Below are 27,228 nucleotides of genomic sequence, written 5' to 3'. Positions count from 1 at the left end.
AAAAAGCACTCTTCAAGATTGCTCGGGGCGTGAAAACCGAAAAGAAAATTGGTCAAGACTGCTGTTTCAGGCTCAATTTAGCATCAACGGGCTGCAGCTTTGCTAGCTTGTCACGCTGACCACAGTGTCTAAATAAGACCCAATGGGAAAGGCTGGTACAACAGGGGACATGCTCTTAGCGCACAGCGGTGATCTCCAAACACATCTCAACGCCAGTAGTAACAAAGTTTCGTTGTTATGTGACGAGGGAATACCACACTTCAGATGAGCGGCCGAGCAGCCATTTTGTGTCACCTTACCATAGACACTGCAGAGTAGAGGTGCTAACCGGGCGCTCAGCTGGAGCGCTGGCTGACAGCTGGAGCCGTGAATCATAATAACAGATGGAAGAAGGACTTCCTGCTAGAGCTGTATTCACTACCCATATATCTCTTAGCTATTCCATGCTCAGGTCAGGCCAAATTTCTCATAGTACTCTACAAATATTCCTAGACCCCTACAGCACACTAATGGGATACATTTGTCACACTGTCCCATGTGCTGCAATTAAAATAAGGATGCTTACTGGCCTTACTAACATAAGGATGCGTACTGGAACACGGTTCCTTACTGTCTTTACTCTTCGATCCATCTCAGCTAGACAACAAGCCTGGGGAGACTACACTTACATGGCTTCCCCATTATCAAAGCACTTTCTGAATTTCCCCGGAGGTTCAAATGAAGGACCTGAAAGGGAAGAGAAGGTCACTCCAGCCTCTGGTGGAGGTGCCCTTCTCCACCATGGTGCACCTACCATGGGCTCTTCAGGTACAGGCTGGCTAGCCCACGTCCGGAGCTTCACCGCCCCTCCGACACCTCTGACCCCAGTACACCCTGTCCTTTCTGATGTCACCCAGAAAGGTTCTTGTCAGGGTAAGGGCACAGATGGTATGGCCCTATTTCAGCACCCTCGTTGGAACAGTTGAGTTAATGCCCTCTGATTCAAGGCTCCTTTTCTCATGAATAAGACATGCTTCTCATTTGAATCTGCGAAATTTAATATACTGGTGCGAGGGAGACCCAAATATGTCTTCTCCAGGCATTCTTGTGAAAAATGAGCTCTGAGACCATCCCAAAAACCTAATTTAGACCTTTAAAGAAAACTACTTCACTTCACTTTTCTTTTACGTGCTGTAAGTAAGGAAAAACCGACTCTACAGCGACAGTGTTTTGTTAAATCTCTTAAGATACTCATATGCAAACACATCATAATGTTGTTTTACCAACTGACAACATGATGAGAATATCTGATACTAAGATATAGCGTGGGAAAACAACACAGTCCTGTTTCCTCGTTCCTGTCCTACATCTCTGCCTTCCTACATTCCTACCTCCTCACACACACTTTATTAGGAACACACACCAAGCAAACATACCTACTGTAGACCACATAGCCCGCCCCAGGCTCATCACCACCAGTTACAAACATTTAAGTACAAAGAAGACCTGCTGGTGCTAGGCATGTGTGTGTGTGTGTGGTGTGTGGTGTGTGGTGTGTGTCTGTGTGTGTCTGTGGAGTGTGTGCACATAATCTTTTTGAAGCAGTGAGGTTGCTTCGCTCCCTGGGGTGTATACTGAATGTTTAAAATGGATTGGTAAACATTTAAGCAGCTGAAGAATCAAAGGAATGCTTTATTAATCCATGGATCCACCCTGCGGAAACCTGAACACCTAGCCTGTCAATCCACTCCCGACCCAGCATGCACCTGGAGCCTGTCATACCACTCTGGGCTGTCCCTGTCACTGCCAGCCTCAAACACAAAAGTCATGACACATTCTCACAGGCATTCACAAACCAGGTGAGAGTGTCTTTTTACTAAAGTCACACGCACACACGCACACACATTCCCACTGGCTCTCACACACAAACTGGTCACCTCTGACCTAAGGCAATAACAGATACACATCACAGTCTAGAGAGGTCAGTGCCCTCTCACACTAACTGTTTAAACACAACATGCTGGAGGCTCTTAGCCCATCAGAAAGAATGAATTAGATATACTCTATCCACGCTATAATCTTAATCCAAATGTTCTCTCAGGAAGTGCAAAGTAAAGGAACACACTCACACACACACACTCACGTACACTCGAATAATGTTTGCTGGGTGGAGAGGCATATTAGATAATCATGTCCTGTTAATTATTGACTCCATCACATGTGAAAGGGGGAGAAGATGACATGTTTTGCTCATGAAGAAGAGCCTGTAAATAAAGATCTGCCGTAAATAGGAACTCCAAATATTATTCTAGACCCAAAGCAGAGTTTGCAGGAGCTGTTTCAAGGGAAGTGCTAATATTGGTGCAAGATGTGTGTCAGAAAGAGCAGCTCTGGTTTCAGAGCTGACAAACAGAGCTGTGTGTGTGTGTGTGTGAGTGTGTCTGTGTGTGTGTGTGTGTGCATTTATTTGTAGTTGTAGGGAGATACAGATTAGACCTTCAAATCCAATCCAAACAGCATTTTTGGCTTGGGAGTGTGCCTCTAATGCACGTGTCACTGTCCTGAACCAAAGCTCAGGGGAGCATCTGAATATGCCCTTCACGGCACAGCAATCTCTAAAAACACTATTGTTTCCCTCGGGATGTCTGTGTGTTTTTGAATGTCTGAATGTGTGTGTGAGCTGGGAGGTGTTTGACATAAGGGAATGTCATATTTGTGCTTTTTTGGGAGGCCTAAAACAGAGGAAGGGGGAGAAGGGAATGCTTTGACAGGACCTCTAACAGGCATGTTGTTGATGGCAGCCTTTGTCCTAGGGGATGGAATACCACACAAACACACACCCTTCTGTTGAAGGTCACCAGTCAGTTGGAGAAAAGGGGAAATTCGGGCCCAGTACTACCGTCACTAATGCGGAGAGTTGCGTGATTGTTTGACAGTTCGACAACAGGACTTAGTGAAATAGCTGAGCACATGTCCAGTTCCTGGCCGGCGCTCGCAGCAACCATGCTGTCTGCAGAGCAGGAGTACTCTAACAGCAGGTAAACAAGCTAATCCTCTCAGATGAGTGTAAAGCCTGATCAAAAAAGAACCATTACAAACACGAGAGGTAATATAATCCCAGTGTTTCTGGAGGGGTTTCCGAGAGACTGAAGGCTGGCATAGCCCCTCTATCCTCGGCACGACTCTTTTAAGTGCCACTTCAATGTCTCATTAAACACACACTGGCCTCCTGCTTCACTGCTCCGCCTACACCTGCGGTCTTTAATCCCAAAACAAAAGGCGCTAAGTGAGGAGGACAACACCAAAGACGACACTGCCAGCCTCTCCTTATGTCCCCTGCTGGTGCCTTTGTAGCTCTGTTTGTACATGCTCAGATGTGCTCACAGATGACATGGACAGCGGTCACAGGAGCTCACCCGAGCACTCTGCTCCACATGTGAAACACAAACACGAGGGTTTGTGTAGCCACTTTAATTGGTAAAGGATCCAACGTTCATGGGAGTCAGGTGGCTGAGCGGTTAGGGAATCAGATTAGTGATCTGAAGGTTGCCAGTTCGATTCCCAGCCGTGCAAAATGATGTTGTGTCCTTGGGCAAGGCACTTCACCGTACTTCCTTCGGGGGAATGTCCCTGTACTTACTGTAAGTCGCTCTGGATAAGAGCGTCTGCTAAATGACTAAATGTAGATGTTATCGAGTTTAGCTCTTGCGGCGATGCTTCCGACACAAAGCACTCAACCAGACACCTTCGTAGAAGGGAGGATATGATAGGAAATCAGGAAGGAGGCTGAGTAAAAATATCTGCTCTAGAATCCAGTGTGTCTTTGGCCTCATTGTTGTGGTGAGAGATGCTAAATACCAGGTCGCGCGCCTGGCTGAAATAACACCCTCCACAGGGCTTTATCCCCACCCACACGTCCCACGCAGTTCCCCCTTCACGGCTGAGAGCGGGGTCAGGGGTCATGCGTACAGAGCTGGGGTCACCGGGTCGCAGCGGTTGCCACAGATATGGCATTGGCCTGCTGGGTTAGGGCTGGCGTGCCCACATGAAAGCGTAAGCTCTGAAAGAGGAAGAGGCTCGGTCTGATTCCTACGCTTACTATTACCAAGTTCTGCTAAATCTGAGCCCTAAGAACACACACACGCTGTGAGGGGAAACACACGCTAGGAAATGAGGTTGAAGGGAATTCACCGAAATCTATGGAAAATCCGTTTGGAAAAGTCCACTGACAGGATATCAAGTAAATTGTCAAACACTACTACCATTTCTGCTGTGTAGTAGTATCACTGTCCGATTGTCCACAGAGACATAGAAGGTGCCTAGGTCATTCAGGGAGACAGAGTTTCCATTTGCCTAGGGACAAAATAGCATGATGGCCCATCCATGTACAGTTCATTATACCACAGTGCAGACTGGCATGTCGAGACTCTGTCTCTATCCAGCTCTGAGAGCAGAGCACAAACAGATGGAAAAGGGCTGTGAAGAGAGAGAGAACCCTATAAACTAAATGATTGGAGCCCTTTCCATCGCTTTAATACTCTTGTTGTTGTTTGGAAGCCTTTAATGTGAACTCTATAAAAGGAGTGACAGAGATGACAAGAGAGCCGCCTAAACCAAAGTTCAATTAGCAGCAAGAGCCAATCTGCACGTCACATCCTGAAATCATCCAAAAGCAACACTTCAGCACCTCCACGTCTGGAGAGGAAATCCAAGCAACACGTCTGTACCCACGACAGGCACAGTTTGACTAAACCAAACACCAATTTGACATGTGCAGTATTTAAATTACGTGTTTCCATCTCCTTTTCATGAGAAGAATCTTGACAATCTACACATTTGATTGTTTGTCCTATGTAAAAGATGGTGGGTTTAACTGAATGAGCCACCAGTGAAGTAGAGGCATGGGTGGACACAGGCCTTTGGCCAGAGTGACCAGGCAGGAAAGGGCATCTAGTCTGACTGGATGGATCACCCAGCATGAGGCTCAGTGGTCCTCTCTTAACCAGTGTCATAAACAGGTTATCTGTAAAAGGATTATATCCGTATCTATCTAATTTGGTGTGTGTGCATGTGATGTGTGTTGGTTTGAAGGATTGGAATGTGTTTAACCTGCCCTTTCCCCCCTGCAGCCATGCTGTCCAGTCAGTCTACAGGTGCTGCTGAGGGACATATTTCTTCAGGGTTTCCTCACAGTGCAGGATTATCATCACACAGACCACTAATTAAGCTCTTGACTAAAACTAACTAGCCGGACGCTCAGGATGCCTTGAGATCAACACTAATCTTCTGCTCTCCAGCATTCATCAGCAGAGCCAGATTAGGCCGGATTAAGCCTCCTCCAACCAGCCAGTGTGAGGGCTGAGGAGGGGGTGTCCATGGGGCCACTGGGGGGCGGGAGGGGTGGCGGAGAAGCAGGGCTGCGTTGACGGCATCAAGCAAATAACTTTAAGTGCCGACCGTCTGCCCTCTCCCCTGTTTGCCCCCCATATTCCCTTAAAACACCTAATCCTGTCTTTCTGGTAAGCTGTCGGGGAGCTTGGACTGTCTGAGGGATCAAGAGGGACCACCACTGGGATCGTACGTTTCAGAGGGACTGGACAATCAAATCAAACCTTGCCGTTCCTACCCTCAGCTTCCTAAATGTGAACTCTCATACTCTAAAGAGCAGTGGGCGTGGAAGCGTCTGCAGGTTGAATGGCTCCATCGAGGGACCATAAAGCTCAGGGCCTGTGACCCGGGCTGACCGTCGTAACTCATCAGGCTCCTCTCTCCTCTCTCCTCCACTCCAATCCCACCCTGGCCGGGGAGCCCTCCCTGCCAGACAGGCTTGCTGCGGGGATCAGACACTGCAACACTGCCTCCTCTCCCACGCCACACGCTCTCTCCCACACGCTGTTACCAGGGGAGGGAGGAACGACCACATCAAGGACGTGGAACCAACCACAGTCGAGGGGGCGAGCACACTCATGCACACACACACTCCCATCCAACTCTCGTTAACAGTCACGGTTGGCTCGAATCTTTTCGATGTAGCGGCCTCTCTCCATTGTTAGGATTAAGGGTAGGAGGCCCTGCATTAGCAGCAGAACAACAGCTGAGTCCAGCCCAGCCCACTTTAGCCCAGTGCAGCCCACTTTAGCCCAGCCCTGCCCAGCCCGGTTCATCCCATCTCTCCCAGTTCTGGGTTTGCGACCCGCCTTGTCATTTGGAACGCTTTGTTTCTCCAGCACCTCAGAACCACATGATGGGGTCCGCATGTGGGTTTGGCTCCTCACCCTGCCTGACTAAAAACAGATTACCCGCCCTGTCTGTTTACTGAGCCGCTAGAATGCCGAGGTCGCACAAATTACAACTGTGCAGCTCTCTCTTCCCAGCATGTGTGTCAATTAAACACGAAGCAGTCTGAAATTACAGAGCACTAACAAGAGGAGCGCGAACGGATATTTGAAACACATTTTTAGAGGATTTTTTTTGTTGGTGTTGGAAGCATGTGTTTTGGTTGCCTGCACTAGGACCAATCATATTTCCAGAGGGGAAAGTTTGTATTCAAGTCACTTTCATGAGCTGAAGGCTGTTATTGACAAGGTGTGTTTCCCTGTATGTAAGTGTAAGAGCTAATGATAGATTTTGCAGGATTTTGCTGGGAGATGTGGAGACGCAAATGCAATGGTTTAATCTTCTCCAATGACTTTGTGTTCCAGGGCTGTAATTCCCTGTAAAAAGCCCACAACTGATAGTGAAATATCTTATAAAGAATATTGGCAGTAAATAACATGGCTTTGAAAAAAATATACAATGTAAACCAAAGCAAAACATCTGGAGACATGCGTCAACACAGACAGTATCTTATTTCTCCACTGTGGTGTCAACCATCATCTTGAGTCAGACTGGCACTAAATAATGAACTGCAGTTGGCATAGAACATCTATTTTTCTTTTCATGTGCGTGTGTGTGAGTGTGTGTGCGTGTGTTTGTGAGTATCGACATGCATCAGTGTGCCTCTAGGTACACAGTATGTGTGTGCACGTGCCTGCAGTATGTGCACTAAACTGTGTGAGGGAGGAAACGTGAGGTGTGATGCAGAGGCAGTCTGAGGGGCGAGGCTGCAGGGGTCCAGCCCACAACTGTAACTGCTGCACGCGCCACCATCTTCTGATGGATGGCTGAGGCGAGGCTAGGGCTCACCTAGTGGCTTGCATTCTGCAGAGAGTCCACCTGTCTCAGACACCACGCAGCTCAGTCACTGCAGACAACCCCTCCCTCACCCCTCCCTCACCCCTTCCTCACCCCTCCCTCACCACTCCCTCACCTCTACCTCAATCAGTTCCACTTGAGCTGGGGGAAACCCATGTGAGATAGAGAGAGAGCGTGAGGGAGAGAGAGAGAGAGAGAGAGAGAGAGAGAGAGAGAGAGAGAGAGAGAGAGAGAGAGACAGAGAGAGAGAGACAGAGAGACACAGAGAGAGACAGAGAGACACAGAGAGAGAGAGACAGAGAGAGACAGAGAGAGAGAGAGAGAGGGGGAGGGAGGGAGGGAGGGAGGGAGGGAGGGAGGGAGGGAGGGAGGGAGGGAGGGAGGGAGGGAGGGAGGGAGGGAGGGAGGGAGGGAGGGAGGGAGGGAGGGATAAAGAGCCGTGAGCACCTTGCAAAAGGGGAGAGAAACAAGCACAGAAACGGGCGGCAGTGGAAAGGAGGGACAAGGGAAGGGAAGGAAAGGGAGGGTGGAAAATGGTCCCAATCATTCCTGTTTCCACGGCCGCTGTGTGTGCTGTACAGATCCATCATAGGGATCACTAAGACGGGGAGCTGGGGATGCTGTGGCTAGGAGGGGGCCTGGGGTGGAGGGCTCTAGGCTGTCAGGAGTAACCCGTACCTTACCCTGAACAGCCCCCCTCCCACTGAACCATCGACTACTAGCGCTGATGTGCTGAACAGACTAATTACGCAGATGCTCGTGTCAGTCAGATGGCTCTCTTTATACAGTCGGAGAGAAGAGGGGATGGAGGGGAGGAGAGACGAGAGGAGAGCTCCCCTTCCTTTCTAAGAGGGTCCTGTGCACATGCTGAACATGCATAAAACATCAGCAGCCCAGTAGTCAGGTGCAATGGAGGAACCCCCTCTGCCCCCCCTCTGCAACCCCTCTGCACCACATGCACTCTCTGCAGCCCCCCACCCCCCACCCCCCCATTAGGATTAGCCAACACTACTGCAATCCCCCCACGTAGCCCTGTCTTCCCTCCCTCCTTCTCTACTCCTGTCACAGCAACACAAGTGCTCCCCTGTCAGTGTCCAATAGTGCCGAATCCGGAGAGCTGATTGACTTGTTTGATATGCATAATCCCCCTCACAGCCCTGCCTGCATTAGAAGCATATTACCAGAGAGGGGATGTTTGAAAAAGCACAGCAGAGGTTTTCCTTTAGTCCCTTACAGAAGTGACCTCAAGTGGATGAGGAGGTGTGCATGTCTGCAGGAGGATTTCATAGAGAGAACAAAGGATGGTGCTTTGTTAACTACTTGTATTGTGACTGAGTGCTTCTTCGAGATGTTAGATTAGATAGGATAACTGCACTATCAGCGCAGTCTTGGCATTGTTGCGAAACCGGGACAAAGCATGGACAGCTTACTCCTATTCTGTAGTTGTACTGTTGAACGTTGTTTGCTTCCTTGGAGTAATCTATAAACTGCAGCGACTGTGAAAGAGAAACTTGTCATCTAGGCTACTAACTGACATTGTGTCACTATATACTATATATACAGTTAAATCTGTATCTGTTAATCAAAGTGCATTTTATTAAACCTTAATTATCACCTGTTTCCGATTGTAATACATTGCTAATCTGCAGATTTTTATCATTGCGATTTCTGAGCAGAATGTGTCAATGTAACCGAAATTCCGGGTGTTATGGAACTTGCATATGGTAATAGTTGTTAACATGGCAGAGTTATATAATCTTGTTCGATCAAATTAACACATGATTAACACATGAACGATAGATGTGCAGGTTAGTTCCATATTAGAACAATGCAACACCTACAGTAGACAGCTTCTCTGCGCAATGTAGCCTTTTCTCCATACTGCACGCTGCGGCGCTATGTTTAACCCTTTAACGTAAGAGTACAATACACCTGACAACACTTGCGAATATCACTACATACAATATTGATCCACGAGGTTTGCGCAATTCATACATGAATTGTCATGGAGTTACTACGACAATTTTTCGGCAATTAGGCTATCTGTCATTTCAGGTTAACATGTTGTATATATTGTTATTATTATTAATTTATTACTGCATTGCGCTACATAACAAAATATAATTGATTATATTATACTATATTGATTATATAGTAAAGGACATTAACGATGCCGACATAACTACTATAGCCTATCCTAATAATCTGTATCGGGCACGTGCCCAACCAAGATGGAGATAGCTAAGACGCACTGTCTCAATGCTCTGCCTTCGTATGGTTCATTAAGTAGCTATTCTCTGACATTTTTGTGAGGTTGAAAAATGTATCTCCAGATGTCAAGGAAATTCATTGAACCAACACCGCTTACAATATTCACTTTATTACGCGGCTTTAGCTACAGATAAAAATGTCTGATTTTTAAACCAAAGCCAACATCTGATAGGCTACTCTTGTAAATTATTATCTTATAATTATTCATGAAATAATATTTCACGTCGAATTACAAAGCGCATATTTTGTTATCGTGCGCTAGTTACCATAAACTTGATCAAATGCGCCTGGAGCATGTGCGCCAAAGATAACAACACGGGTATGAAATGTATACTCCAAAACTAATTGAACAACTGCAGTCTGGATTCTATGGTGGTCCAATTTAAGGATGATGTGTTAGCTTCAGAGCGAGGGATAAGGTGTAAATTGCCTACTTTCCTTACGCACGGGAGTTGTTGCGTGAAAACGTCCAATACAACACTGGGATATGGATATGAAACTTTCATGAAACTTGAAAGTGCACAGCCTTCTTAATGAATTCCTAAAGTAGTTTGACTTTGATTCATTACGAAACAGAAATGTTTTTCTATTTTAAATTCGTGTGACTGATTCTGAGCAGGTAGGCTATCAGCCGCATGCAGCAAAGGTCCTTTGAGTGAGACCCTGGTTCAATTGATCTGCGATTATCTTGCGTGCTGGTAATCAATAGTCTATTGTCCCTTAGCTTCCGAACTGATGTCATTATATCGAGGGTCGTGAACCAATAAATCATCTCATCTTAAAATTAATCTCAAACAATGCATTTTGGTTTTATGTCAACAATAGGTGTAGCAATAGACACATATGCGTGGCCAACGGTTCACTGTCAATGTTCTGTCATTGTGGCTCGGGCTAAAAGCCTACTTTTTGGTGACACAAAATCACTTGCCTACTATCAACACCAGCCCCCGCCTCTCGGAACGGGTAGGCTGTTTGGAATAATGTTGACAAACTTAATAATAACTGTGATATAATTGGCCAAGTCTCTGATTTGATTTACACAAAACAAAAGTAAGATCTTACCTGCCACTGTGTATCTGTCCATGTAATTGAGCACATTCCCAAAACTGAGAATCCCGGCAGCAGCGGTGGGAGACCGGCACCGGAGCAAGGCTGCTCGGAATTTCTGCCCCGGCTTGCAAGGATGAAGGTCCGGGTTGGATTTCAGTCCAGGACTCATGCTGCCGGACAGAGTATGCACCTCATCAGAACTACTGCAACCTTCTATTTCGCATCCATCGCTCTCCACACACATCTTCTGACACGAAAGATCCAGCGCAAAAGAGAATTTGCCAAACAGTACGGAAAGGTAAGACTATGGCCAAAATTGCCAACGACGGTATTTTAATAAAAGATTAACCGAGTTAAAGATGTTGTCTCAGACGTTTGAGAGAGAACCGCTCGATCTGGTTCATATTTTAACAGCACTGACTGGCTTTAGCGCTCCTTGGGGTTTTTTTTCTCACTGAGCAATGAGGTTTTCAGCGAAGGGGGTGTGAGCTGCCTATAAAAACTCCGCCCCTTGCTTCAACTGCTATGATGGACCTGGCTGTCTGGTACCTGACGTGTTGTGAGTGTGCAAGGAACTCTTTACCTGGGTGCAGTGCATTTCACAAAAATGTTGTCCTGGCCTCACGACAGCTTTGTCTCTGGTATTCACCGAGAAGCACAATAGTGGCTGTGGAGAATGACCCAGAATACACGGCAACATGTATTCACCTGGGACCATTAAGTCGAATATTTGTGGTTTTAGAATGTAACTTATCCGTCACATAAACGAGTAAAATCAGCAATAAGTTAATTTTGCGATTGGTTCACTATATCTTTTTTTGTGTTACGCTTTTGCCACCTGCGATGACGTTGTTAACCAATCTATACAATGAACAGATTGGATTGACCATGCGTTGCACTATCGATAGAGACCTCCGACCTAAATCTCAAATAGTTTCTAGAGACATTGCATACATGTAGAGTTTATCTTAATGAGTTGCAATGTGCAATCTAATGAAGAACGAAAGGCAATATATTTGTATACAGCTCATTCTGTTTTAAGGTGGGTTTATTGAACATGAGAAATCCTGATGAGAACGTGCGAAGCTTCACAAAGAACATTGGCATATAGCACGCTGGCCTGCGCAGTCGTTCCCTCGCATTAATCTGATGAAAATACATACATTTCACTGTAAAATCTAATTGAGATTGAAAATTCACAGTGTGATATGAGGCATATTAGAGATAATTGTGTTGAAAAGTGATCTAATCGTGGTCTCTTCCAAACCACGCCAAGATCACAGGAATGCCATCATCAGGTAGGTACCACTGCTGTTGTCGGCTAAATGTTTGACATAATGAAATTACACTAAGAATGACCTCTCTTAAGCTTGGGTGTAGCAGTCATACAGACAATAATTTCAATGTAAAAGGAGTTTCCAATCTGACTATCACTTTAGTTGTCTTGTGACACAAAATACTGTCAGGCTGAGTAATGTAGCTACTGACACATCTTTGATTGGTTTATTAGTGATAATCCACCCGTTCAACCAATACCTGGTTGTGTCTGTTAATCAGGCTACCTGTTGTATAACCTGTTGTCATTAATGCCCTCACTATCATTTACAAATGTCCCACTCACAATTACCTTATTAATTTTCTTAATATGGGTGTAACACATTGCGTATTGTTTTTATTTGGCGTCAGTGGCCTGACAGAGCAGCTATCAGGAGCATTGTGTTAGTATCCTGCGTCATAGATAAGACTGGGGAGGATCCGCGCCCATGGGTGGTCGGGGCTAATGAGCACTCTTAAGGGTTATGGTCCAGCATCTGGCATTATCATGGAGGAAATCCTTTTTTCCATTCGGTTTGTAGAATGTTTGTGATAAGACCAAGAGCCAGCTGACAGGCATTCTCAGGGAAGGGGACAGTGAGACAAACAGTTGGAGGACATCATTTTTGTGACTTTGTCACAGAAAAAGGTTTCATTAGACCTCATTAGCACAGGAATGTAATATGTCTTTACATATTATTTACCAAATCATCTATTTTGTGTGTTGTCATGACATCTTCATGTACTGCATTAACAAGGAATTCCTGGAAAATAGTTGCATCTATATCCTGGTGGCATTGTCTGATATAAAACACAAATGACTGTCCTTGAGAGAAAATCAATACAGTGACATATGAGCAAGAAAAAAATGAATACCAACACCAATTCGCATAGTAAAAAAAAAAGTGGTTGCCTTGGAGACTGTTCTGTGTTCTCAAGGGCATCTTGGACATCTCTGACATGGAGATTCTGAAATCACAATCACACATCCCCTTACATGGAGACCGGTTTCAACTTGCTACATAGAGCATCGCAGCACTTCTAAAAGCGATTGCAGCCTGATCAAAGAAAGAGACAAAGAGAGAATGCTGCCACGGCTCCTCTATCGAAGAAAGAGAGAAACTGAGAAAGAAAGACACTGAGAGAGAGAGAGAGAGAGAGAGGAGGGAAAGGGAGGGGGCAGGAAGGGAGGGGGGGGCACAGTCGAAGCTGTGTTTTGCTCTTGCAGGCTTTAGCGTGCTGTAGCCCATGCTGTTGGGAGAAAGTGGGCCCTTTAAAACAACAGCCCCCATTGATGCCAGCCTCAGTAAGGAGGGCTGGAGTACACTGGTCCCCTAACACAGGCCTGAACACAGGACCAGACCACAGCTGTATGCTTACACAGGGAGGAACTGGGAGGGAGAGTTGTGTGGAGACTGAATGTTAGTGTTCCTCTATGTGAGACTGACCTTCCGTAGCAACACTTGTGAGATTTTAGATGAGTCATTTGATGTTATGGTCAGAAGCTTGTAAATTAAAGGCATAGTCCCTCATCCAAGAAGAATATATGTTACTCCCAAATTCAGAAGTTGAATATGAACAAAGTGGATTTTCATGAAGGAGAGGTGCAGTACTGCTTGGATGTTCAGGATGATGTCATCCGTGTCCACGGTGACCACCATATGAAAGATCAGTGGGCGTGCAGAGGGGGGCGTTTCCAACAAGCACAGTACAAATGTAGCTGGATCTCAAAAGGGTCAAAAGAGGAGAGAAGAGCCAACAGGCTTTTGTTCAACCGAGGAACTGTGTTTTAATGACGTGTGTAAAAGAACGACCCAGTTGAATTTGTGCGTGCACTGTCGAGATTAAATGGAACAAACATGAAACAGATCACTATGTCAAAATACCCTATATACCTTTCTTGTATAACATGTAAATGAGGTGTGTGAGGAGAAGGGTCTGGAGCGTGAGGATGAGAGTCCTGGCGTCCGTATGGGATGTGCCAGGGATCCCTGCTGGCTCTGCTCGCAGGTCTTTGGCAACAGGTCTGAGGATGTCATAGGGTCGTGGGGCTGAATGGGCTCTGACTCAGCTAAACTGCTCTGTGCAGAAAGGAGATGGTGTGGAAGGACAGAGGATGGGGCTGAACCAAACCTGAGGCCCACACTTGGAAGGCTCAGGGGTCCCCTGGAGCAATTTGTGGTGTTTACCACTCTGTGTCTCTTTCCCTTCTCTCTTTATCCTCTTCAGATAAATGATCTCTCTCTCGTGTTTGACATGCTGGTCATGTCTCTGAGTTCCTGCGTGTTTTTCCATGGTACAGGGCCTCTCTCTCTCTCCTCTCTCCCCGAGGCAGTTCTGTGCTGTGGGGCTTGGAGCCATGGAGCCACTGCTGCAGCCTTCCTTCCTGTGCCCGTCCACGGCCAGGCCCTGAGGCCCCCTGTGCAGGATGGGAGATAAAGCCCTAATCGCAGGGCCCCGGCGTCTGCCGCTCGATAAGAGAGGCTCCCTTTAACAACACGAGGTTTACGCCAAAGTTTAAATCCCCCTTAACACGTGCGTCCATATCGTCAGCTGTGAAGAGCAACTTACTGTACTTTATGTCACTCTGTACGTTGCAGGGAAATGATGAATACCACCACGTGCATTTGTTTAGGAACCAACACTTCACGGTCAAACACGTTGGCATTTAGCGTTCGGTGAAGACGAATAAGAACTCTAGTCCCACATTTCTAACTGTGTTATTCTGTTGCTGTTTTCTTCAATGTATATGTTTTTGTCAAATGTTTTGGTCAAATGTTCTACGGTGCAGGAACTTGGAAAGAGCTCTGGCATCCTCATCCCCGCTGGTCTGGGCTGCCTCTGTACAGTACAGCTCCTGTCTGGGAGAGAATAGACGGACTTACTCACACTTCCTGAGCTGTAGTGTGACTAATCAGCAGGACGTCTGGCCTGTGCATTGTTCTCGGAGGAGCAGAGGCCATATGGACTTCTAAGACTGCTCGCTTCCACAGTCCAAAACATTCCAGCTTCGGGTCACACTTATCTGGTCCCTGTTCCACAAAAACAGGCTCCTCTTTTCCAGGTTCCTGTTTAAAACGAACACAGCTCAATCTCGGGTCAATTGTTTTCAGGCTTGTTTCGACCGAGATAACTGGTCGAACTGTCACGTCGTGTGTGTTTGATTACTGTGGCCCAAGAAAGTCATCCTCTACTGTCAGTCTTCTCAAGGTCCTGGGCTTGGTTATGTTTACAGCTCTGAGCTTTTGTCTTCGCTCCTGGTCCACATTCGTCACTAGTGTGACCCCAGTAAAGTCACAATGAAGCAACGTTACATGATATATTATATCATATCGTACATTCTGGCCTCTGCCCCCTATTCACTACCACCGATGGAACGCTAAACATTCTTCACTGTGCTATTTACAGAAGAGGAGAGTACAGGATTCGTCCCATTTCCATCCTGGGCCTCATCTTCCATTCATGTTAATGGTGGCACTGACGCAATGGGCAGCCAGTGATGCGACTAACTGGACCGATTTCACACAGCCCAGCGAGTAGTATGATTGTGGAAGATCTCACTCCATAGTCTACAGGTCAACCCTTCGCCTGCTGCCTGTCTCACTGCAGGCCTATTCCAACAGCCTGACCGTATACAGTCACTCCATTTCCTGGGGACAATGAGGTGGACTTAACCCTTGTGCTACCTTCGGGTCACATGACCCAAAGGTACATAACGAACCATTGTTGTGTTTACCCAATTTTACCCAATACAAAAACCAATAAAAATAATTTTCTTTTAACCTTCACAATGTGGAGGGTCTGAGACAGCCCGACGGTTAAAAGAAAATGCTTCACTTTGTTTTTGTATGCAGTAAAGGTGGCGCAATACGACGGTGGGTAACAATGACTGATGGGTCAGAATGACCCGAAGAGAACACAAGGGTTTACACAGGAGGGAAAGGAGGAACTAGACTGTCTCTACGGCCTCTAGAATTGAGCCTGATGTACATTCCGAGTAACTGTTGACTATCAGCCAAGCAGGAAACCCGACTCACTTGTCTAGCGACATGGTTTTATCTGTTATCTACAGCACATGTCTGAAACTGTGTGGCTCAGCCTTCAGAACATGCCCCCCTGGGGCGTCTGCATCCTCCTACACACAGACATGTGCAGCCGGAGCCGGGGAAGTCGGGGCTGCAGGCTGACTGGGGGCTGGGATCTGCCACTGCTGACCTCTGGTGACCCCTGTGACCCACTGACCTTTCCTGCTGTATTCTGGGGTGTGGAGTCCATGCTGTATCTGGCTGTGGTGCTCAGTTAACCTCAATACTTTACCATGCTTACTGATGGTGGCTCATTCACACAGTATTCTGAATGGTGTGGTCACAGCCAATGGTAAAACAAAAACATATTCTCCTGTATGGTCTGGGAAGATGTTTTAATGGGGTGAGCAATCTCTTACATAGCCAATTAAGATGTATGTAAAATAAACAAGTCTTTTCTGAAGCCTCACACCCTCTAAGACACAGACTAACAAAGACATACAGGTTCAGTGACAACTAGACTCACACCAGACAGACTTTGTCAGCAGTGTGTGGCCAGCGGAGAACAGCTGAGAGTATGGGTGGATCTGAGCTGACGTCTCCCTTCCTCGGGAGTCCCATCTGGGGCCTGTGCAGCTTGGCTTCGGAGCGCTGGAGAGGCTGCTGCTAAATATAGTCTGCCTCTTTTATCTCCCTATTTCATTATTTATCCGACAGCTCTATCAGAGTTGGACTCTTGGTCCCGGGTCATTGGTCTCAGATAGTCTGTCTGGCTGCTCATCCACATTTAGCCTCAGCCCCAGTTCAGCTCTGCTCCTGCTCCTCCTTACAGACAGGGGGTGCAGTACCGCTGCCTGAGATGGTGGGAGGCTTCAGCGGAGCAGGTGGCTGAGAAGTGGTATCCAAGCGTAGACGCAGTCTGTTTCACCTCTCTGTGTGGAAGGGGGTCAGACGACTGAGCGCTTTGGGAATCGGGCTATTTATCAGAAGGTTGCCGGTTCGATTCCCGGCTGTGAAAAATGACGTTGTGTCCTTAGGGCAAGGCGCTTCACCCTACTTGCCTCGGAGGGAGTGTCCCTGTACTTACTGTAAGTCGCTCTGGATGAGAGCGTCTGCTAAATGACTACATGTAACATGTGTTGTGGGGAAGCAGGATGTCTATCCTCACAGCAGGGTTTTCCTAGCAGTACTAGGTGCAGGGCAGAGCTCTGGGTAGACGTATTTGGGTTGAGGTGGACCTGAGTTTCAGTACCATGGAGACTAGATTGCTGTTTGTGTCACGGTCGTCTTTATATAAGACATAATGACCTTGCTGTCTATGTGAACTGACCAGTCACTGTCACTTTCATTCACAGTGGCCAACAGGCTGCCGGAACAGGAATGCTAAATACATACAAGCACAAAGCACACATGTCATTATAGGGAGAACGTCGGCTGTGGCTACTTTCCTACACGCTACATTTACTGTCCTTAAACCCAGTGAGATTGCAGTGGGAGAATGTTGTCTTGATCTGCATGGCACAGTCTTGTATCAATGTAGCAAACAGGATCTGTGAAAATGCATTTGTCTGACCGGTTTACCCCTTCAACCCACATCACAATACTTCTGCTTTTTACCCTTTTATTCACTTTTACAGTGAGAAAGAAGGATCTCTAGTCTTATTTGGATTTCCTGTCACATTATTATAGCATAATCAGCATGTTTACACTCAAACAAAGACAGAAGACCACATGTAGTCAATCATTTTTGTACAAACAAACGTCTATTTCATTCAAGTTCATTCAATTTGACCTTTTTTCAACCCCTTAATTCTTACTTACTTTTTGCTTAAATTAAAAGACTTTCTTTTCCTGACTACTGCCACTGAAAAGCTATTGCAGTAAAAAAAAGCCAAGCTGAAACAGGCTGACCCTCACAAAGGATCCCAGGATTCTAGGAAAGGCTTAGTATGATGTAACCGTGTCAAGGAAGAGCCCAGCAGTGGGTGGGCCAGGATCAATACATGATATACTCAACCTAGTGGGTGGGAGAGGGGGGGGGTCTCTATGATGTCACTTCATGTTGAGCAGCTGGAGATAAGGAGATAAGTAGGGGAGTGCAACTTTACATCCCCAATAGCATCAGACATTGTCTTATCATTCAGCACCTTTTGAATGAGCCAAAGCTGGTTAAGATTGTCACATTTTGGTGCAACTCAACGCCAAACTAACATGAGAAAAAAAAACTAAACGGGTGTATTAACTACTAACTAAGTGTATGTGTGCATTTGTGTGTGTGTGTGTGTTTGTGCACGTACTGCCCAATGTCCATGTGTACATATTTCAGTGGCCAACAGAGTGTTTTGTATGGTCAACGCATCACTGTGGAATGTGCCCTATTCCTGAGTAAACATGGACCATATCCGCCCCCCCTCGCCCCAACTCCTGGCTCTTTCCATTGATCGCCCCTGCAAATGTATTAGCCATTGTGACAGCTTCCTGTACAGGCAGGGCCAACAGAGGAAACCAAGAAGTATGGAGATAAAGTCCTAAGAAACGGGGTACACAATACCTATTGTGTTTTAATTACAGGTCGAGACGGTACCTTTGGAATGTTTTCCACATAGCTCCTGTGTGTGTGTGTGTGTGTATGTGTGTTGGTGTGTGTGGGCTTACTATTGCACGTACATACCTACATATGCCAAACTACCCTGGAACTGGGTACACGGCATGACGCCTGGAAAACGACAAGCTCATTGTTAACTAGTGGTAGAAAACAACAATAGGAAGAACCAGTATTTACACCCAAGTGGCATGGCGGAAAAACAAGGGGGTGAGGAAACTGACGACAGGCTTGTGCAGTAAAGAAGCAGTTTCAGATCTCTAAAAGCAAAATATTTCCTCTCATCCGTTAAGGCATAACTGCACACTCAACATTGTTGCTCTGGAAACACACCCCCTTAGCCCTTTCTCTTTAGCGTTCCTTTATGTTCCATATACAATGAATGCTACTGTAGCATTCATGAGTGGCCTTGCATTTGAGCCTACCTCCTGCCAGGACAATGACCTTTGACCTTGCCCCGGGGTCAGCCCTGCCCCCTGCGTGATGAGGACATGTGATGACATGCCAATGTCCGTCCCGGCCGGGTGACATCAGACAGCTCCACAGCAGCTGGCAGGACAGCTTTGTCTTTGATTGACAGGTCCCCGTCAATTCACAGCGTGCAAACCTGAATCATGTCTCTCAGGCTGGAATAGCTCTCGTGCTGGTCGGTGAGAACACAGGCCTGCCCCCAGGTGAGGAATGTTGGAGCCCACATAGATGTTCTCTGAACCCAGCACAGGGCAACTGCTAATGGCTGAGTTTGGAGGGTCCAATGGCCGTCACAAATAAACACTCACAGAACTGGGAACATGATTGCGGTGTGGTGATAAGTCATCCTGTCAGCTGTAAGGTGATCATCACATACAGCGTGTCTCTTCTACCAACATTCCACAAGTGGGATGTGTGACAGTGTGAAGGAGCACAAACAATAGGCCCCCGACAGTTATGTCCGTATCCGGATACAGGGCATGTCCCAGTTGCTGCTTCCATCCTGGGCTGTCAGAGCAGATCTGAGCGGAGCCATGACAAGGTTAGGATCTGCATGATCGTCATGGAAGGAGAAGTCTCATCCCTTGTGTTAGTAGATTTCTAATTACCTCTATCAGGTATGCTTATTAGTCAAATTATAAAGGCCATCCAATTTATTACTGGCACTGCCCAAAACACAGAGGCACATTAAAAGCCCATTAGGTTTGCATGTGGCCAGCATATTGTCGTGACAGATGATGAATGTGCTTAATATCCAGTCAAAACCTGCAAGCTTCACTAATGGTCGACTATCTGGAGCCTCTGTAGCAATATCACAGCCTGGAAATACTGGTTAAATAATGAGACAATGACATCTAGTGGAGTGTTTATAAATTGCGCTCACGGTGTACAAAAAGAACAACGACACATCAAGACACGTCTTATGCCATTGCACATTTACATCAAATAACACTTCTCATTACAAACAGAATACTAATAAACGTACATTTACAATAAATAGCAATAACTGAGCTGCATATCCCTAACCATGACCAGAGAAGGAAGTCTCAAGTGAAGTGGCGGGACACACACACACACTCCCTGGCTACGAGGTGGAGGAGAAGCCTCCTTCTCAGGCACAAGTGTGTGTGTGTGTTTTTGAGCCCCAGGCCCGGTCCTCATTAGCACACAGCAGGTGCTGGCTGGGACGTGGAGGGAGCCTGAGGGTCAGGCTGCAGCTCGCTGCTAAACAGCTGGCTAGGCACATCCACAAATCACCCCTGTGTGTTGGATGGGATGTTGGATGTGTGACGTTTGACGGGATGTTGGAAGTTTGATGCGCTGGGGTGTGTTTTAAGGTATGTGATGGGATGTTTCTGTGGAGGGCACGGTTCAGATCAGCCAGGAGGAAACACCAGTGGACCCTCACAGAAGGATACATCAAAACTGATTACAAAAGTACAAAATCATATGTTGCTATAGAAAGCTCAACAGAATATCCCGTTTACAGCTTACATTTGACATCTTTGGGTTTGGGTGCTGCAATCTCCATTTTTTTGTCATGTTGCAAAATAGGCTGGACAGTTCTGTTGTCCAACAGAGTATCATCCTCCGGCACAAAATGTTATCCACAGACCTCAGACTGACCTTCTAACTCTAGGGTTGAGTGGATCCTAGTGTTGAGAGTTTCAGGAGGAGACCGTCCTAAAACACACACAGGAAGAGGATGGTTTCAAGTTTCATGTTTGTCGGTATTTGTAACAAGAACAGGTACATTGCAATGTTTCGGTCCTGCTACTCTTGACAGTTTCCTCGTGGACTTTGAAAACCGAGAATAATTGATCGAAACCTATAATAATCGCTTTCTAATAGAATAAAAGGGTTAGATAAATGTAGACTGTCAAATGTAACGAAGCTAGAAAACAGACGTAAGCTTTTCAGTGCAGACAAATGTGCTGCAGGATCAAAGAGCTCATGTAGGAGCTTCTGACTGGAAAGGAACCCGCTCTTATCAGCTGAGGGGCCAGCGCTCTAATGGCCATGTTGCTTTCTGCTTCCTGCCACAATGACACACAGAGTCGCTGACTGAGGAGGTTGTGGTCGTCTCAGATACAAACTCTCAAGACAACGTTGTCTCCCTTTATCTGCGAGGCATTTCCCTGTTTCTGTCGGATTCTTGCTAACCTGATTAGGCACGTGTTATGGGGAACACGCCCGGGCATGGAGGAGATCTATAGGACCTGTCGTGGAACAGCGTCTGGGGGGGGGGAGAACTTCATCTGATAGGAAGGGTGGTGCGTTCGCTCAGAGCAGGAGAGGGGACACAAAGAGGCCATTGTCCAGTGACGGCCTTGAGCAAGTGTCACGCTGCGGACCAACATGGCATGACTCTCCGCAGCCCCAGTGCTCCCACAGAACACACTGAGGCCTGTCAGCGCAGTGGCCCAGTCCCACAGGCAACACCACGCACACACGCAGAAACAACTAATCAACAACGTTACATTTTCAGCATTCCTCTCTGTCGCCTTGGACTCCCACAAGCCCTAAAAGCAGATTTGAGTTTCTCCCCCCCCCCCCCACGGTGACAGTTGTCGTTACCTGAAGTCAGCAGCTGGGCGTTCTTCCTGTCCTGTGCGATGTAGAGGGCAGTCATGAGGAAGAACAGCCCCCCCAGTACCCCCATAAAGGGGCAGAGCAGCAAGCTGTACTCCAGGCTCCGGAAGCTCCACGCGTCAGACGCAGGGTCGTAAGTGCTCAGGGCGTCTGAGATCTAACAGGATAAGATGTGTGTGGTCACGGACTTACATAAGCACATAAGACAGAAAATAAGGGGGGGGGGGGGGTTGGGATCCATGCTTTGATTCAACAGTGAGAACTGTATGTCATCTATGGCTTCATGCCTCCGAGGCTTACCACGCCTATCAGGTATGGACTCCCCGCATCCCCTAGAAGGTGAAGGACGACAATCTGAAGAGCTTCAGCTGTGGCTCTCTTGGTTGGTACGACGACATACTGAAAAACACGAGCATTACAGGAGCGGGAAAGCAGCAACTAGGTGACTCAAAACCACACCAGGAATACACTGTACACCTGGAGTAGAACCGCACTCACCAGCAAGATGTCAGCCAGGATGGGCCAGTTCAGAGATATAAGAGTCCCCCCAATGCCAATGAACACCTGAAAGTAACAATATGTTTACTGGCTTCGTCTACCCTGTTCTAATTCTACATTTAGACACATCATGGGTTGATGAGCTGTAATTGGTGGATATTAGTGAGGGCTGGGAGCTGGGATCTTACATAAGTGGCTGGAATGCTTGTGGACGCTAGTAGGATGGCTGTGAAGAGACAGGGGGCGGAGCTGAGCATGCCCACAGCGCAGATGAGCGGGTCAATGTTGGGCACCTTGTCCCTCAGCTTCCTTGAGAGGGTGGAACCCAGGGTCACCCCGAGAATCCCTGTCACCACCGTCACGGCACCAAAGATGTAACTGCACACGATTCAAACTCAGTTTGCCGACAAAACACAATCCAGGGATATATTGATAGAGATTATATTTATGCATCTCAGTAAATATGTTCTTATTGTTATTGTTCACCGTGCCTGGTTGAGATGTGGTTGCTTTGCGCTGTGGCAAGTCTTGTATTTGCAAATACATTTAGAACTTCTAAACCTTGACATTTTGCTGTCCTTTCTATATACACTAATTGATGACAAATGAATAGAAAATGTAATGTGATACAAGTAGGAGACCTGGAAGTTAAGGAGGGGGCAGGCTGTACCTGTCAGAGGTGTTGCAAGGTTCCGTGGTGCAGGGGGGCCAGATCCCTTGAGACATCTGAGCTCTGGAGAGGAAGGTGGGGGTCCAGAAGGCCAGGGCCCCCGTCAGAAAGGCCATGGCTGTCACTCCCAGTGAGGACCACACATAACTCTTACTGGAACACAGACACGACAATATGCCTTTGTAAATCAAACTGTTCATTTTAAAAATAAAACTGTTGATTTTTTTTGGCGTTATCTGTATTTTTTAGGTTAGATCGTAAATTATGGCTACTTGTATTTTATTTTTTATTTTTTATTCCCCTTAGTATTAGCTAGACCCCCCTTAGTATTAGCTAGACTTTGCTCCTTTTGTATAGTTAGTCCACATATTTAAGTTTCAATATTCCTATATGTTTAATGTCTGCACCTCCCTGCCAAAGTAAATTCCTTGTTTGTGCAAACATTCATGGCGAATAAAATCCCTTCTGATTCTGATTAAAGCGTGTGTATCACCAGTCACCTACATCTGATCAAATAGCCACTCTGTTGGACAGATATGCATCCTAATACATACTGCAAATGTTGGCAAATAAGATCCTACATGCTTTCCATTGACTTTTACGCAATGCCTAATTTCCAGTGTGCAGTAATGGTAGGGAACACTACACGCAAGACACTGTAAAAACAACAACATTTCCATTTTCATTTTTCCATTCACGTGCTTTCCGTTTGAGCTCGAACACGAAAACAGATGGCATCACATGACGTGGAAACATGAATGAATGAAAGAAGTCATTCTGTTTTCGGTTACTTTTTCAAAAGGTACTTGATATCCTCCATGTAGGGGCTGTGGGCTGCCAGATTCTCTCTGTGGGCGTCTGCTCCTCCTCTGGGGGGGTTGGGACACAGGACCACCAGCAGCACAAGCCCCAGGGCGCCCAAGATGGGGACCAGCTGCCAAAGTAAACACGAGTGATCAGCTCCAGCCAGCGGCTTGCTGGCCGACAACGTCACCAGTCAGCCTTAAGGGATTTCGACAGCCTCTCTATACTGTACACAACACATTTAGAGTTTGAATGAAGTTAGGACCAGGACAGCCAGAGCACTTGTGCGATCAACAGGAAGTAGCGAGTAGGGTTCAGAGGGGTTTTATAAAGCAGGTGCCAACAGGAAGTGTGTGAATTTAAATGATTCCATGTGTGGGATTCTTACCCGAAGGGCCCATCGCCAGTCCCCTGTAGCGCTGGTAACGGAGGATCCTATTATGTATCCAAGGCCACTGAAACACATGACATCAATGAAAAATTAACTAGTTATCATGCTGACCACAATCATATTTACCCCTCCCATATCTTATACCCATTGAGGCCTTTTTGTTTTGGGAAGTCCAGATCACATGAATAGTGGTGCCATAGGCCGTCTGCCAGGTGACTTTGTTATTAGGGTGTTTTACATCAGCCTTGACAGGGTTATTGTTTGTCCTCTGGATGTTTGGGAGGCCAAAGTTAATTAAACGACGACTTCTATTTTTAGGATACATTTTGGGTACATTAAAACAACTAGAGAGAGATGACAAGATTCTACTTGGCCATGAAGAAAGTACAAGACATTGCTAGACACAGGGTAAACAAAAAGAGCCTGTGTTGAGATGGAAGCGGACAGGAACCTAACCTTCCAACAGGGATGAAAATGTAGAAGGCCGAGATCATCAAGGTCCTCTTGGTGCCAGAGAAGAGGTCCCCTATGATGGTGGGGGCGATGGTGGAGTAGCCTGCCTCTCCTGTGCCAACTAGTGCTCTCAGAAACACCAACAACCAGAATTGCTGAAAGGATCCAGCAACACGGGTTCCAGGTCAAAGACGTGTTTGAGGGGCTACACCGTTTGAGATCACATCTTCTTTCGAATGATTTTCTTTCTCTCATTAGTACATAACACTTCTCATCATGAAGATACTGTGTGATCTCTTAAAAGAATCGAAACATCCAACTGCAGATGGTTGAGTTCAGTGTGATTAAATGTATGTCGAGTTGTTATTCCAACATTTAATTTACCGACTCGGAGACGAAAGAGCTGCCCAAGGCAGTCATAAGCCACACAGTCAGCGCACCAATCATGATGAACTTCCTGTTGTATCGGTCACCAAGGTAGCCAAAGATAGGAGCCAAGAATATGAAACTGAAGATGAAAACTGTAAAAAAAATATGTAGATATAATGACAATTTTGCTTCCTCTCTACACCACCATGTGATTCTCCATAATGGTAAGAAATTCATAGAGCACATCATTTCCTCATGAAGCTATTCAGGGCTGATTACTGTACGTACTGAATTGACTAAGTGATTTTGATTTTTTTGTACAATAGCAACAGGAAACGATTGCTTTGTTTATTGCAGGCACTGGCTTCCTTGAGCATAGCACTGTGCCTACACTACATTGCGGCTCAGTGCCTGAGTGAGAGAGATGATCTGTCACAGAGGGTAATTAGGATCCATTTGGAGCATCTGGGTGACATGCACTCGACAGAACTTGTCATGCAATCTACTATGCGAGAATGTAATCAGCAGAATCGAATGCTAAATTCACTTAAAAACAATAAGGCATAACTGACAAACGATACAGTCATGGGATATGCTGCTCACTCTCATATGAGGTAAATGAAGTCTGTTTCATGTTCTATGAGAGGATCTATCACACGAGGTCTCTACTTCAGATTTTGCGATGGTTGTTTGTGTTTATGACATGCACAGTTTACAATACCTGTCTGCAACAGTCCAGAGGTGCTGTCACTGATATCAAAGAATTTCTGGATGTTCAGAAGTACTCCTTTGAGAGAGAAAAAAGAAGCGTTGGTCAAGAAATCCAACAGCAGCATTCATGTGTGTCAAATTGTTTGCGTCGAGGTGCGGAGTCTCACCTGCGATTGTGTATCGATCGATGTAGTTGATTAAGTTCACATAGCAGAGAACAACCACTGCTATGTAGGAGCTCTTTGGTGAGATCACCCTGCTCTCCGCAGGGGGGGCCTCAGGTCGTGGGGGGTCAGAAATAGAGCCATAGCGAGGACCGGACGTTGATCTTAAACTCAGACAGGTTGTCTTCCCATCTTGGCGAGACAATACTGGTCCGGTTGTCTCCATTGAAATAATCTCTGTCTTCCTACGCTTAAAACAGGAAGTATTGGTGAATGTTGTCATGGTCTTTGAGAGTTGCAGAGAAGTAATTACCGTATGGGCGGGTCCTCTCCTACCCAGAGAACGTACAGTCGGTAAGTTACATGACTGATGTTCTGCCCATGAACAGGCAACTTACAATGGAAGAAAACAATGAAGATGGAAAACAAATCTAACAAATCAGATGTCTTGGTTTCTTCTCCCACTGTCTGACCAAGATGATGCTATGCTCTTTCCTGATCGGATTGTTCCAGCTCTGGTGTAAATAAGCCAAGTAATAGTTCAAGGTCCAGAACTAAATCCAAATCACTTAAGAGGACTTCAGATCCTTTACCAAGTATTGTTTTCACAAACTCCACCAAGTTTATTGTAATGCACAATCATTTCATTGTAGTCTAAATCAGACTTGTATATTTACTCCTTCAGAGAGCCTATGGTGTAGCCTACTTGTTTAAGGAAAACACATTTTGGAAATCCCCCTTTGACCCAGACTCACTAGTCAATCTCTCTTCAACTCTATGTCTTTGCTAGATAGTTGTCATTCTATTGCCAATATATGACTTCTGCAATCCTTCTGCAACATTCTAGTTTATGTTTCAACACAAGACAGCCTGTTTTCATCATCGTTGATGAAACATCTTAGGAAACATTGCAGAAACAGGCCCGACCCCACAGAATTCATTTGCAACAGTATAGAATTGAATCAGTAAACAATTGAACCAATTAAAAGACTTTGGGCAATTGTGTCAAAAGGTCAGAGTTATTTATGGTTAATTTGGTTGATTTAGAGTCATACGTTCACTTCTTGGAATAATCAAATACAAAGCTGCAACAATGGGGATCTGATAAACCCACACACTGGGCATATGATAAACCTACACTGTGGTAATCATCTGAGCTGAATGACGGTTTATTTAGAGTCAATGTCAACGTTTTGGCTGTCCTGCTTTATTCTTAATTGGTAGAAGGCAATGAATGATTCAGCAATGAATCTCACAAACATTTTTTTACAATTATTATTATTATAATGATTTCATTAATGTCAACCTTAAACGTATACAACCTCAAAGAATGTGGAGATCTCTGAAATACACACCTTACAAACACTGCAATTAATACAAATGTTAAGATTTGGGAGTTATGTTTGTTTCACCCAAAAAGCATTGGTCATGGTGAACTATAGTCTCATGTTTGCAAAGTAATCTGAGGGTACATACTGGTTCCTTAGGTCTTGATTTTGAGATCAGCTTATTCCATCATATTTGTGGTTTTGAGCTAATGACTTCCAGTCTGTCTCTGAGTCTCTGCTGAGAGGAAGTAGAGATCTTCCCCAGACTCTTATACGCTGCTGGGATATTAAGTTAGCAAATTGTCCAGCCCTCTTTGGGACGGTCATATGGTTTTAGACAGA

At 46.0% G+C, this 27,228-nt stretch overlaps 2 protein-coding genes across 4 annotated transcripts in view; both read right to left on the bottom strand.

Annotated features, from left to right (window-relative positions):
* Positions 1-10,923, bottom strand: part of spns2 (SPNS lysolipid transporter 2, sphingosine-1-phosphate) — a 62,759-nt gene extending 51,836 nt beyond the window's left edge. For both annotated transcript variants that reach the window (XM_084698412.1, XM_084698411.1), the window contains exon 1: positions 10,507-10,923. In XM_084698412.1, the coding sequence (XP_084554538.1) occupies positions 10,507-10,738 (232 nt within the window). In that variant the 5' untranslated portion in view covers positions 10,739-10,923. The remainder of the gene's footprint in view (positions 1-10,506) is intronic.
* An 8,836-nt stretch (positions 10,924-19,759) lies between these two features.
* Positions 19,760-27,160, bottom strand: spns3 (SPNS lysolipid transporter 3, sphingosine-1-phosphate (putative)). Of its 2 annotated transcripts, none has more exons than XM_084698136.1 (13): positions 27,035-27,160; positions 25,562-25,808; positions 25,405-25,470; positions 24,699-24,835; positions 24,318-24,469; positions 23,859-23,925; positions 23,458-23,600; positions 22,667-22,819; positions 22,185-22,374; positions 21,997-22,062; positions 21,799-21,897; positions 21,484-21,655; positions 19,760-20,589 (listed from the first exon to the last, which is right to left on the bottom strand). In XM_084698136.1, exons 2-13 carry the CDS (start codon positions 25,782-25,784, stop codon positions 20,510-20,512), a joined length of 1,548 nt encoding a protein of 515 aa, XP_084554262.1. In that variant the 5' UTR covers positions 25,785-25,808; positions 27,035-27,160; the 3' UTR covers positions 19,760-20,509. The 2 variants fall into 2 exon arrangements, with proteins under 2 accessions (XP_084554262.1, XP_084554263.1); XM_084698137.1 differs by having other exon boundaries at positions 25,562-25,803; positions 27,035-27,135.
* Positions 27,161-27,228: the final 68 nt, after the last annotated feature.

This window comes from Hypomesus nipponensis, chromosome 5 (assembly GCF_054491055.1).
Source record: "Hypomesus nipponensis isolate SF chromosome 5, ASM5449105v1, whole genome shotgun sequence".
Taxonomy (NCBI): domain Eukaryota; kingdom Metazoa; phylum Chordata; class Actinopteri; order Osmeriformes; family Osmeridae; genus Hypomesus; species Hypomesus nipponensis.
This window is presented reverse-complemented; position numbering and strand designations above follow the sequence as displayed.

Excerpts from the sequence above, each read along its gene's own strand:
- spns3 (XM_084698136.1), bottom strand. The coding sequence starts at position 25,784 with ATGGAGACAACCGGACCAGTATTGTCTCGCCAAGATGGGAAGACAACC. Across the intron at positions 22,375-22,666 it reads CCTTGCAACACCTCTGACAG|TTACATCTTTGGTGCCGTGA; the intron begins GTACAGCCTGCC and ends AATCGTGTGCAG. Across the intron at positions 22,063-22,184 it reads CAAGCATTCCAGCCACTTAT|GTGTTCATTGGCATTGGGGG; the intron begins GTAAGATCCCAG and ends TGTTACTTTCAG.